The 13469-nt window shown below is 37.0% G+C and overlaps 1 protein-coding gene across 14 annotated transcripts in view; it reads left to right on the top strand.

Annotated features, from left to right (window-relative positions):
• Window positions 1-13469, top strand: part of COBLL1 (cordon-bleu WH2 repeat protein like 1) — a 168178-nt gene that overhangs the window by 97953 nt on the left and 56756 nt on the right. For 13 of the 14 annotated variants that reach the window (XM_040475224.1, XM_040475222.1, XM_040475230.1 and 10 more), the window contains one exon: window positions 2535-2723. In XM_040475224.1, coding sequence (XP_040331158.1) covers window positions 2535-2723 — 189 coding nt within the window. Of the gene's footprint in view, window positions 1-2534; window positions 2724-10677; window positions 10700-13469 lie in introns of those variants that run through there. The other variant, XM_040475232.1, reaches the window with a different exon arrangement.

The following is a 13469-nucleotide window of genomic DNA, read 5'->3' as shown; positions in this document are numbered from 1 at the left end:
TGTCCCTCCACCCCCACCCCGGTAGTTTCTATTCATTCCCCTAAACTTAACTCATGTTTCCTATCTGTAAAACACTTCTGAGTTCCTAGGAAAGTTTCTCTTCCCATGAGCTTCAGCTGTATCATTTGTATAGCTACATTAGAGTAATCATCAAACTTTGTCATGATTTTGTGTGTATTAATTGGTCCTTTTGGGGTTTGAACTCTTTAGGAGTAGGAATTGGGCCCTATCATCTTTATATCCCCAGTGCTTAGCTGAATCGGCTACATAATTGTCTCTTACAGGACAGTTGTAGGTTGAACACATGAGTAGTCAATTCTACATATTAACAATGTTTTGAAATTGGGTAAAATTTTTCTTATATAGATTTTATAAATCTATATATATATATTATTTATATATATTGTAACACTTTTAAAAATTCATTCTTGTCACTACTGTAAAAGAAATATTTTCTCAGGTACAATATATCTCCACAATTATACTCTTAAAAATTGAATGCCTATTATTTTGGAAAATTAATGTACAGTGTAGGAAATTTCTGCTTTTCATGATGTCAAATGCATAAAGGTGCTTGGCGTCTGAGACTTTAAATTTTGAAAATACTAAATGGCTGGATGTTACATATTTACTTATAAAGAAGCCCTTTCTCTTATTTGGTTTTTACTTGGTGTGGGAAATGGGGAGAGGGAGAAATTAAAATTTATATTTTTTCTGAATGGAAAGCAGTAGTAATTCTTCCAAAAGCAATTAAAGACCACATTTTCAAAAGTTTTAATTTGTAGTACTTAAAAATAAGTATGTCATTATTTGTAGTTACTTTCTTTTTATGTTTTTTCAACCCATCAAATCATTGAATTGGCCCATGTGAATGTTTTCAGCATGTCTGCTACCTATTTCTGTTATAAATAGGTTATAAGAGGTTGCCCTAGTGACACTGAAACATATTTGCAAGAGTAATTATTTGTAGAATTTTTCACTGAGGCAGAAATGTATTTTATCAAATAACCAATCACAGTTCGTTGTTCATTGCTAAGTGCAGTGGGTAAAATAGCATGCTTCTTTCCTCCAGGGAGTTATAAACGTAGGCAGAGAGACGAAACTGGTACCCAGGGGGGAAATGGGAAAAATGTCACATTTATGGAATCCGTGGTATATGCTATAGGGAGAGACTGTACTTTGAGGAGTTAGGATAGGGTGGTTTCAGCTAGACTTTGAAGAGTAGGTAGGAGTTATCTGGAGAGGTAGAACACACTAGGTTGGAAACAAATAGAGTGAAAGGCACGTAGGTAAGAGCTGTGATGAGGTATAGGAATGAGATACTGATCTCCATCCTGGGACAGCAAGGATTTTTATACTTTATCTAAAGAAAATGTTACACTTTTGCTTTGCTGTAATAAACATACATTAATTGAACTTAATGAAAGTGAATATCGAATTTATTATCATGTTTCTTTTTATTACCAATTAATGTAGTCATGTTGTTGAAAACAAAAGAGAGCACCAATTTAAAAAAAAAAAAGCATAAAAGGGGGCACCTGGGTAGCTCAGTCAGTTAAGTGTCAGACTTCAGTGCAGGTCATGATCTGAAGGTTTGTGAGTTTGAGCCCCGCATGGGGCTCTCTGCTGACAGCTAGGAGCCTAGAGCCTGCTTCAGATTGTGTTCTGTCTCTCTGCCTCTCCCTGTGTCTGTCTCTCTCTCTCTCTCTGTTTCTCAAAAATAAACAGTAAACTTTTTTTTTAATTTTTTAAAAATGTTTATTGATTTTTGAGAGAGAGAGAGACAGCCTGCTTCAGATTGTGTTCTGTCTCTCTGCCTCTCCCTGTCTCTGTCTCTGTCTCTCTCTCTGTTTCTCAAAAATAAACAGTAAACTTTTTTTTTAATTTTTTAAAAATGTTTATTTATTTTTGAGAGAGAGAGAGAGAGAGAGAGAGAGAGAGAGAGAGAGAGAGTGCGATCAGGGAAGGAGCAGAGAGAGGGAGACACAGAATCTGAAGCAGGCTCCAGGCTCTGAGCTCCAGGCTCAGCACAGAGCCCGATTCTGGACCGGAACCCACAAACCGGGAGATCGTGACCTGAGCTGAAGTTGGACACTCAACCAACTGAACCCCCCGGCGCCCAACAATAAACATTTTTTTTTAAGGCAAAGAAAAATCCTTAATTCCATCGTGTCTAATAAACAGTTAACATTTTGGTGCTTGTTTCTTCTACATGTGAAAAACATGTACACACACATTTTGTGTTTTTGTTAAATTAGATCATATTAGAAAGTTACTAAAATAGATATATTTAGGGTTGTCTGGGTGGCTCAGTCAGTTAAGCATTTGACTCTTGATTTGGGCTCAGGTCATGGTCTTGTGGTTCGTGAGTTCCAGCCCCGCATCAGGCTCTGCACTGATGGTGTGGAGCCTGTTTGGGGTTATCTCTCCCTCCCTCTCTGTCCCTCCCCTGCTTGTTTTCTCTGTCTCTCAAAATACATAAACTTAAAAATAAAATGGATATATTTAATTACTGCGTTTTATTTTTATTTAAGGAGAAAACCAAAAGCCAAGGCACCACTTCCTCCAGCTGAGACCAAATACCTTGATGCCTCTTCAGTTGATGATACTGTAGACTCCTCTGCTTGCATCATGGAACAGAAAGAAAACATGATAGATAAAGACATTGAACTCTCAGTGGTGCTACCTGGAGATATTATCAAATCCACTACTGTTCATGGCAGGTACGATGGAGCAAATGAAAGCAGGAGTTCCCTTTCTTCTTCTGTCGTTGATACCTTCTGTTTTATATGTACTTCTTGATTTTTTTCTTTGACAAAATACTTCACTCATCACCCTATTTAGTTATCTATTAAAAATATGCTAAAAGGTGATAAATTTTTTCCTAATAATATTTTAGTATCAATGTTATGAGTTCCACAACCCCCATCAAGTGACTCTTGAAACTTAGAACTATTTTTTATTACTAATTTAATAAGTTTTCTTTAAAAAAAAAAAATTTTTCCCTGAGGAACAATCATTGGTTATATTGATTTTATAAGTTCAACTTACAAAGCAAGCCAATGACCTATAAGGAAATTCTTTCCCTTTCTCTCCAAATTATTGCTTCCTTTTAAAGCTGCTTCTCTGAATCTGATTTTGCAGAGGTTACTAACTACTCTTAAAATGTCATACTCTCTTATTTATCAAAACAGATAAATCTGACTGTAAAATTGTAGGATTTTTTTAGTTCTTTGATTTCATCAATTTACTAAAAATGTGGATAAGTTTAATAGGAATATAAAATTAAACTTTAACCCAGCAAGAAGTGAAAATATGATTTAGGAGACTAATACTTTTCATACCTGCATAAAAGTTGGAAAAATGGAATAAAGCCAAGTGTAATTTTCCATTTCATTTTGAAGTGGAAAGTTACATGAACCGTATACTTGGTCTTGTTCCACCTTTCACCTTCAACTGCCCGTTTGTTATCAGGAGTCCTGTTTTAGAAATCTAAGCTGTTTTGACCTTTGTATAGAGAAAGAGAGAGAGAGAGAGAGAGAGGGAGAGAGAGAAAATGTGTGTGTGTGTGTGTGTGTGTGTGTGTGTGTGTGTGTGTGTGTAGAACAAAAGAATAAGTAAGCAACCTATAGGGTGTTGCATCCTTACAGTGTGGTTTTGTCTGGAAGAAACTCATTCAAGATAACCTTAATCTTCAGATTTATCATCAAGTTTATGTGTAACTTCACAAATTACTAGAACTATGTGAAAGTAGAAAAGTTCAGCATTAGCAAACCATACATAATACTGTGTATTAAATTCTCATTAAATTTAAGTAAGTTGCAGTTTGCCATTTATTTTGTATTGAAAGTGGTTTTGGAGATCCCACCATGAATCCTGTTTAGGAGTTTGAGACCCTGTGATTGTCCTTGGGCCTCTAGCTCAGATGCAGGTAATCACTTGGGTTGTGCTTCTTTTGAGTAAGGAAGGCATCTTGTAAGTTAGAGGCCATGACTATCATCTTCAGTTCTTGACACCCTGGTTTTAAAATAATAATAATAATGGATGTGGCTAGGGCTAATGAAGACAGTTCCTTTTATTTTTCCTGAAGTCAAAGTAATTTTTTAAAAAGTCAGTATTTTTCCTAATTCTTCACTGATACTGACAGGTAACAATGGTTTCATCACCAGTACTCCTCAAAATTTCTTCTTGGTCCTTCCAGTCATGCATTTATATCGCCTTCTTCTCTACTCTCAGCTTTCTGAGTTCTTTGGGCTTTTTTTTTTTTTAACCTCAATGACTTTAGCATTAGCATCATGGTTTTCCTCTGTCCTGTCGCCCATCATAATTATTTTAGAATTTTTATATATTTTCTGAGATAACTTTTCTGTTTCCTTAACTCTGGGAAACTAACATCCATAGTCTACTTTCTTTATCTACCAAGAGAGTAGGATCTCATCACTTTTTATTTTTAAATGTTTATTTATTTTTAAGAGAGAGAGAGAGAAAAAGAAAGAGAGACTGTCAAGCAGACTCTGCACTGTCAGCACAGAGCCCACTGTGGGGCTCAAATTAATGTACCATGAGATCATGACCTGAGCCAAAATCAAGAGTTGGACATTTAACTAACTGAGTCACCCTGGCACCCCTGAATTTCATCACTTTGAAGCTGGTCATTACTGAGATCTTAGGGGGTTCCCTCTTTGACACAATCTTTTTGACAATGTGGCTTACATACTTTCTATTTTTTCATTGGATTTGTTCTTCATCCTTTTTATTTTGGCTAATTTATGACTTTTCTGCAAGTTGATGCATTTTTCTTCATATTTATCTTGGATTCTGCACCAATCATTTCTACTACATTTGTACTTAAAAGGATCCTAGATTTTCTTCACCCTTTTGACCTTCCACAATGTTTGCTTCTTAGGTCCCTAAACCTGAGTAATTTTCCATTAATTACTGTTTTGTTTCTGGGTCATCAATTGTTGGAATGCCTCAGTTTTCTTATCTATAAAAATGCTTGATAACTCCGTTGTTGTTAGGATTAAATGAAATGGTGTCAGTGCCTGGCACATGTAGAGTCCTCCATTTTCTATTGAGAATTGCTTTCCTTCATCCTGGGCTCTCTCCACTTACCTCTCACCCTCAAATGCATCTGACTAAAACACCCCTCTCTTTATGGCACTATTTTTGATAAACGAACACAGATACAACAATTCAATATCAAATTAAGGAAGTCCAAACTACCAAGTCTGAAGATTGGGGCACCTTATTTCTTCTTCTCCACAATTAGGTACGATTTTCCTTCCCTGTTCCCCTTTGAATATCTTAAGCTTCAGCTGCATGACTCCTTTGTTCTACAGATACTCTACTTTTCTACCTCCACACCTTTTTGAATGTTTTTTCATCTGGAGTACCTTACCACCCACATTTTCTCCGTTTGGCTTGTAGCTCAAGTAACACCTTTATTTATGAAGGCTCCCTAATCCTCCCAGAATGAACTGTTACCTCTACCTTCCAGACTCTTCTGACACTTTATTACCATTGATGGTTATCCTATATCCTTCTATGCTATAATTAATATGCATGTCTTCTCTTCTTGAATAAACCACAAAACCCATGCAGGCATCATTACTTCATGGTGCTTAGCAGTTTCTTGCAATATACTAGGCATTTAATAAATACATTAAAATGAAAATGGTCTTCCTAAACTCTTTTATGTACATGGAGGTAGCAACTTAAATGGTATGTTCTGAAGAGACATTTGTTTCAACGGTCCATAGTTACTTTCCTAGGATTTTTTAAATAAAGATAATTTCTCCACATAAAGAACAAGGAAGGTGTGTCCCAAATACTGATTGCTGTTTAAAATTTGTTTAGGGCTGAAAACTTTCCTATAAGCAGAATTTGTTTCATACCAGTGTTTTCATCAGACATTTTGATTCAGGGACTTTGTTCCTAATAGTTTTATCATTCAGGAATGACTCAGGTTATAGGTGCAGTGACTAATTTTTTAATATTAAGTGTTTGTGATTAAAAGTGGTGGTGTGATTCTGGATATCTTAGTGATTGTAGATATCTTAAGCTACAATTTGGGATATCTTAAGAGTGTAATTTGGAGTATCTTGAATGTTGCAGCTACCATTGGCCCATGGTTAAAAAACAAAACAGTGTTTAACTGTAACAAAAAAATGTGCAGATAAATGTTAGCTACCTAAAATGAAGACCCATGACATGGACAACTTAAATTTCTTCCTGGCTTTGTTACTATAAATAGAATAAGGAAAGTTTCAACAAAATAATTCAGGAATTTGGTGGAAGATTAAGGAAGAATAATTTTATTTTTTTTAATTTTTTTTTCAACGTTTATTTATTTTTGGGACAGAGAGAGACAGAGCATGAATGGGGGAGGGTCAGAGAGAGAGGGAGACACAGAATCGGAAACAGGCTCCAGGCTCTGAGCCATCAGCCCAGAGCCTGACGCGGGGCTCGAACTCACGGACCGCGAGATCGTGACCTGGCTGAAGTCGGACGCTTAACCGACTGCGCCACCCAGGCGCCCCAGGAAGAATAATTTTAAATAAGTATATATACATAATGTTTTCTTAGAAAATCAGAATTCCATATGTCACTGTGAACAGTCTCTAATAAAACTTTTTGAGACGATATTTTCTTAATTTATCTAAATATTCCTTGTGCATGATATTTATTTTGATAGTATTATCTATCAAATATGCATTTCCTTTGAAGAATAATATCAGTATTAGACTGGAATAAATATTTAGAAAACTTATATACTTCATTTAACTTTTTAGATATATATACATATATATTTTCTTTTCCTCAAAATGTCGTCTTGGGGAAGATTTTTAGAAAGTTTCCCTTTGTCTCCTTATACAACTCATACAGAGATATGCTCAGAATGTTCCATTTGCAGGAATGTGAACACATAGCATTATCTTCAGAAGAATGCCCTTATTTGTACATTGATTTTTCACCAAAGAGCTTATTCAGATTAGGGAACACAATAAGGTTGGAGGTGGTAATAGACTTTGTGCTCAGGGGGAAACTAAAAACTTGCCCTGAATTAGGTTGGTAACCTTGCACTGGCTTACCAATCTTTTGGTACTGGAGCTTACTGATAATGCCTCTTTAAAGACCAAAAGTCACCCTTTGTCTGCCATCTTGTCTTTGCGGTCCTTTGCTTACTTTGAGGCTACCTGCGGTGCCAGACTGAAAACCCTTGGGCATTTCTGTGCATTCTGTCATGGATGATTAGATTAAAGGAAGGTGAAATTAAAATGTTTATTGTGTGTGTGTGTGTGTGTGTGTGTGTGCGCGCGCGCGCGCATATATATATACCCATAAACATGTATGAGTGTGTGTGTGTGTGTGTGTGTGTGTGTGTGTGCACACGCACACGTGCACATGCATGCGGGCAGAGTAAACAGCCTTCTTCACCAGAGAGAGCAGCTCTGTGCCTTATTAAAAGTAAGCATTAAAGGACACTGCTGTTAGGGACAAGATACCCAGGGTCTGCCCTCCTCAGAAAATGCTACACTATGCAACAGCACAAGTAGTGGTGTCTACATGTACTTGGGAAAGTTAATTTTTTTTTTTTAATTTTTTTTTTTTTCAACGTTTATTTATTTTTGGGACAGAGAGACAGAGCATGAACGGGGGAGGGGCAGAGAGAGAGGGAGACACAGAATCGGAAACAGGCTCCAGGCTCTGAGCCATCAGCCCAGAGCCCGACGCGGGGCTCGAACTCACGGACCGCGAGATCGTGACCTGGCTGAAGTCGGACGCTCAACCGACTGCGCCACCCAGGCGCCCCGGGAAAGTTAATTTTTAATGAAAATGAGTTTATGGGCTAAACTGCTATAGACACTACAGAGAATAAGGAAATATGTGAGTATGTTTGCATATCACTCCAGGTCCTTACCTTATAGTCAGGTGTCTGCCTAGGATGTAATTATTCCTCATTAAGTGTTTGTTCCTTTTTTCTCTATTCTCTTTCTCTGGGACACTTTAAAAACAGTTTTCATTTGGGAGATTTGGTAAAAGATTGACATCAATCCTCTTTTTTAGCCTGTGGAGAGAGCATTGTACAGCTAGACTAGCACAGTGTCTCTTCTTCAAAAGAGAATCAACACCATTTATAAAGAAGATATTGCTTTCTTTTATGCTCCTACCATAAATAGAAATTTGTTTTGATTTGAGCAAATCTGAGAATGCCATAAATGAAAACACAAATAAAGAAAGCGTAGAACTTGAAGTTAGAAATCCTGGGCCCTATAGTTGATTCTGTAACTTGCTATGTAACCTCCAGCAAGTTGCCTCATCTCTTTGGCCTTTGCCTATAAAATGACCCAGAGACATGTTGCACATGATTTGTGACCTAATTTGCCTATCCAGCAGCACCAGTTTATAGCAGAGTTGAGAGTAAGCCCCGCAGCTTTGACGGGCACTAGTTGGGTCAGAGAACTAGCTCAGCAACAGTTGACATGGACTACAGTGCCACCTGTTGGAAAAAGTAGACTATGAAAAATGACAAGATAATAACTGCATTAATGTGGGTCAATTTTGTTTAAAAAAAATCAGTAATACAACAGTATGGATCTCAGAAGAGTTTCAAAATTTCATATCACATTTACATTTATTGAAAAGTGTAAAATAATGACAAATGTATAGTATATATATAATAGGCAAATAGATTTCAAAAACACACTGCTGAAAATCTATTCCATGGCACAAATCATGTTGAACTCTAAGAATGCTTAAATTTTAGTGTAGATACTTATTCAATTGTGGATGCTTAAAATAAAAGTTGGAATTTTAACTTAAATTATTTAAGTAGAACAGCACTTTTTGAGTTTTTATTGGTGAGACTGAAGAATCCTGTAATCTGGGCTCCAATATTGCCCTCCACAGCTCTGAGCCAGGGAGTGCATAAGCCTCTACTGGTTGATTGCTGTCCTGGTTGGAAAAAGGTGACAGAATACTCACAAATGTCCTCTGAGTTCATTCCTAGGGGAGCTACTCTCCTCTCTTTACTTTCTGGGCGTCTACACCTTATAACAATGACTCTTGTTAATTTTCTTTTTGATTTTTTATGACTAATGCAATAGTTGGACACTATAAAGTAGGAAAATGCAGATAAGCTAAAAAAATTAAAACATCATGTCATTATTAAACAGGCAGTTTACGTATATTAACATTATAGTATATAACCTTTTATTCATACATATACACAGACACACACAAATGTATACATTACCTATATAGGCCCTTCTTTTGTTTTTTCCCCCAATATGGCAATATGGTATCATATTGCACATGCTATCTTATTAACCTACCTTTAAGTTAATGATTTCTCACTTTTGTGTCCATAAAATTTTATCTTTTGTCCATATTTGCATCGCCCCAATTGCGATGAGATATATTTATAGTACTTCATTTTTTTTAAAATCAGGGGTGTGTGTATGTGTTTAATAGATATGTTATTAAATCGCAGTTTTTATGAAGGTAATTATGATTAGTTCTGAATGTAACATCCAAGGTAAATGACCAAGTAGAGTTTAGCCTAAAGTGGTGAATTTCAAAAATTTTTTATCTGTTTTTTTTAATCATTTGATGTAAGAACTTTTGTCAGTTTAATACTAATCTAATCTAAGGTTTTATTGGCTTAAAATCTTAATTCTGTGTTACTTTCTTCTAAATGTTTTCTATAGCCTAATTCAGTCAGCATTCTCAACTTTGAGATTAGGTTTATTTGTTTTATGTACCTCATCTACTCCATTTCATGCACATAGGAATAGAGATCATTACTTCATTCCTGAATTCATTATTGAGCTAGGTGGGTTAGCATAAGATAAATAAACATGAGTAATAACGAAGAGTGTTCTAAAAATTTCCATACTATCATTAATCTAATTGGGTTGTTAGTACGCATTTGTAAGGGGCAGCTAGAATCTATTCAACTCAACTCAGTTTTGAGAATGCATTGAAAATGGTATTAGATAGTAGGGCAGATTTAAAGAATCATAATAAAGGGGCACCTGGGTGGCTCAGTCGGTTTAGCCTCTGACTTTGGCTCAGGTCATGATCTCATGGTTCATGGGTTCGAGCCCCACATCGGGCTCTGTGCTGACAATTCAGAGCTTGGAGCTTGCCTGCTTCAGATTCTGTTTCTCCGTCTCTCTCTGCCCCTCCCCTACTCATGCTCTGTCTCTCTTTCTCTCAACAATAAATAAACATCAAATTTTTTTTTTAATTTAAAGGATCATAATAAGGAAGAATCTTATTCATAGAATTCAACCCCTGTCAGATACTTTGAAATCTGTCTATTCATAAAAAGTCCTAGGGGCGCCTGGGTGGCGCAGTCGGTTAAGCGTCCGACTTCAGCCGGGTCACGATCTCGCGGTCCATGAGTTCGAGCCCCGCGTCGGGCTCTGGGCTGATGGCTCAGAGCCTGGAGCCTGTTTCCGATTCTGTGTCTTCCTCTCTCTCTGCCCCTCGCCCGTTCATGCTCTGTCTCTCTCTGTCCCAAAAATAAAAATAAAACGTTGAAAAAAAAAAAAAAGTCCTTACATCATGCATCTTCATTTTCTATGACAGTCCCTGTTTGTACCTATTATCCCAGATTAATTACTAATAGTGCCCCCTTTTGCTCTCAGGTGTCTCAGATTGGATGATAAATTACATAGCCACCCTATTGGTAAGTGACTTTGTTTAAACACTTCCAGGGGTTGGAAATTCACTGAGGAAGTTATTGGACATCGTGCTGATCTGAGAGCTCTTTGTTAAATCATGACTCTCATTTTTGATATCCAGTTGTACTTTGAAACACAAAAATGGAGGTCTCGTCTTAGCTAGCAGGTGGCAAAACTAGGACAAGATTACCTCTAATAGGTGTCATGAATGCAGAAAGAGTCACCATAGTATTTAGGGGGTGATTTAGTGATGTCATCATTCTTTGAAGTAAAAGTACCACAGATAGCAGTTAGCCTGTTCCACACCATCCACCCCACCTTGAATCCCGATTTATGGTTATTGAGAGGCTAAAATGTAGCTCCATTAGGACTCAGGAAATTCTAATTTTGACTGCACCTTCATTCTGTATATGTTCTTCGTAATCTGGTCATGTAACTTTTCTAACTTCAGCTTTTTCATTCATGAAGTAAGAGTAGCTTTTGTGGTGGTTATGAGCTCAAATGAGATAATAGATATAAAATTCATACAAGGGGTTTTTTATTTCTAAAGGAAGTAGGGAATTTCATAGGGATTTCTCCATTTTAAAGAAGAAATAAGAGTTTTTAGAGAGTCTTAAAAAATATCTGCCCTCCAGAAAATTACAAGAGAAAAAAAACCTATAAATGGTAATACACAGTAGACTCTTAAATAATATAATAAGCCCAAATTCCAAGTGATAGGGGGGTATAGAGGAGGACGATACTATTTCTTATTTGATTAAGTGATGACCAAGGTCAGCTAGTCCTTTTCTACTTTTAATCATTTGGCTCAGGTTTCAGGTGGCCTGTTGGCACGTGCTCCTGCTTTAGCAAACATGGACACAAGTCTTTTCCTGTGGTGATTCTAGGGTAGAACCTGTTAGCCAATTGCTGTTTGGTACATCAACTTGGGATAGCTATCCTCAAAACAAAATTGTTGTTTTGCTAGAAGTAATTTGACTTCTAGGTGGATAACTCTAAACTATATTCAAGAGATGAGTTCTGTTTTCTGTGGTGCATTTCGGGACTAGATATTCCCCAAAGTAGCCCCATTGCATGCAGAGACTGCTTAAAAGTTAATGTCCTACTTTTATAGTGTTAAGGCTCCTCTTTGATAGAGTTAAGACAGTAATTCTCACGCTTAAAATTGGCTAGGTCAGGGCCATGTCTTCTATGTTTTTAGTGCCAAATGCTGAGGCTTCAGTGAAATATAAGAAGCATTTGAACAGGTTTGAGGTTATTTTTGGAAACGGTCTTAACCCAACCTAATGCCATAATCTCACCTCTGTGTAAAGATGTCTTGACTTTAGATACAACAAGGTTACTAGTCAAGTTTGTTAATTAAGAAAAAAATCCAGGGGTGCCTGGGTGGCGCAGTCGGTTAAGCGTCCCGACTTCAGCCAGGTCACGATCTCGCGGTCCGTGAGTTCGAGCCCCGCGTCGGGCTCTGGGCCGATGGCTCGGAGCCTGGAGCCTGTTTCCGATTCTGTGTCTCCCTCTCTCTCTGCCCCTCCCCCGTTCATGCTCTGTCTCTCTCTGTCCCAAAAATAAATAAACGTTGAAAAAAAAAATTTTTTTTAAATAAAAAAAATAAAAAATAAAAAAAATAATAAAAAAAAAATCCAGCTTTCATACCTCTGTGTATGTGTTTTTAAAGCATATGAATCTCATTTCAACAACTTTGCCTTTTCATACATCTGATACTGTGCAGAGAACTCAGTTGTATATTGTCTAATGTGTTTGAGATACCAGAATTCCCTAAGAGATAAATAATCACAGTTCCTATAAATTCCTCATTCAGTGACACTGACCTCACTGTGTACTGATATTGTATTAGGTACTGGGAATAAACATTGCTAAGAGAGGGTCTTGCAAGAAAGGAGTGCATATCTAGGTATAAGTGGAACCCACATAACATCTTGAGCCCATCCTCCTCCTTCAGATCAAGATAAGATTGGCCTGAACCCTTGTCCTAGATCTTGTGGAAAGTTCAATCCCCTTCATAATATTATTATGGATTCCCAAGGGTTAATGTTCTTGGAGCCTTCTCCCCTGGCTCTGACTATGTATCTTATTTTTGGATTTTTTTTTTTTTAATGTTTCTACCTTTTGAAATTTCCTTTCTTTTCTTGATTTAACATGTTCCTGTAAGCACCAGGACCTTAATGTATCATATAGCCAATCATTTAAATTAGCAATTTAGGCCTCCTGTTGGGTCCTTTTAGCAACTCTCCCACGTTCTAGTGTTCCTGCAATCCTGGCCTCTTTCTACTGCTTAACTCGTTTTTGTGTCTCTTGTGTCTTCTTACCCTTTTGGTCTGGCATCGGCTTTAATCCTGTCAACACTTTACAAAATATATCTGAAATCTGACTAGTCCAAGCCACCATCTCCCCCTAAATTTTTGCAGTGGCTTTGTAACTGCTTCCCCAGGCTATTGTGAATACAACAATCAGTATATAATCCGTTTAGATGTAAAGTAGACCTCATCACTCCTCAGAACTCCAGTGGTTTTTTCTCACTTGGTAAAGTCCTGTGGAGCACACTATTGTGTTGCCCCCAGGCCTTTGCAGCTTGTCTAACTCTGCCTGGAATTTTCTTTCCCCAGATAGCCCATTCCATTCAGGTCTCTGTTCTAATGTCTTTTTTTTTTTCTTTTTTTTTTTTCATTTAGAACATTTCCTCACCTCCTTTGTTATCTTATTTTTCATCATAACATTTATTATTATCTGTTATACTGTATATTCTCCTTGTTTCTT

The sequence above is a fragment of the Herpailurus yagouaroundi genome, unplaced genomic scaffold (genome assembly GCF_014898765.1).
Source record: "Herpailurus yagouaroundi ecotype Mexico unplaced genomic scaffold, PumYag 140, whole genome shotgun sequence".
NCBI lineage: Eukaryota > Metazoa > Chordata > Mammalia > Carnivora > Felidae > Herpailurus > Herpailurus yagouaroundi.
Note: the sequence above shows the minus strand (reverse complement) of the source record. Positions and strands in the feature narration are given on the sequence as shown.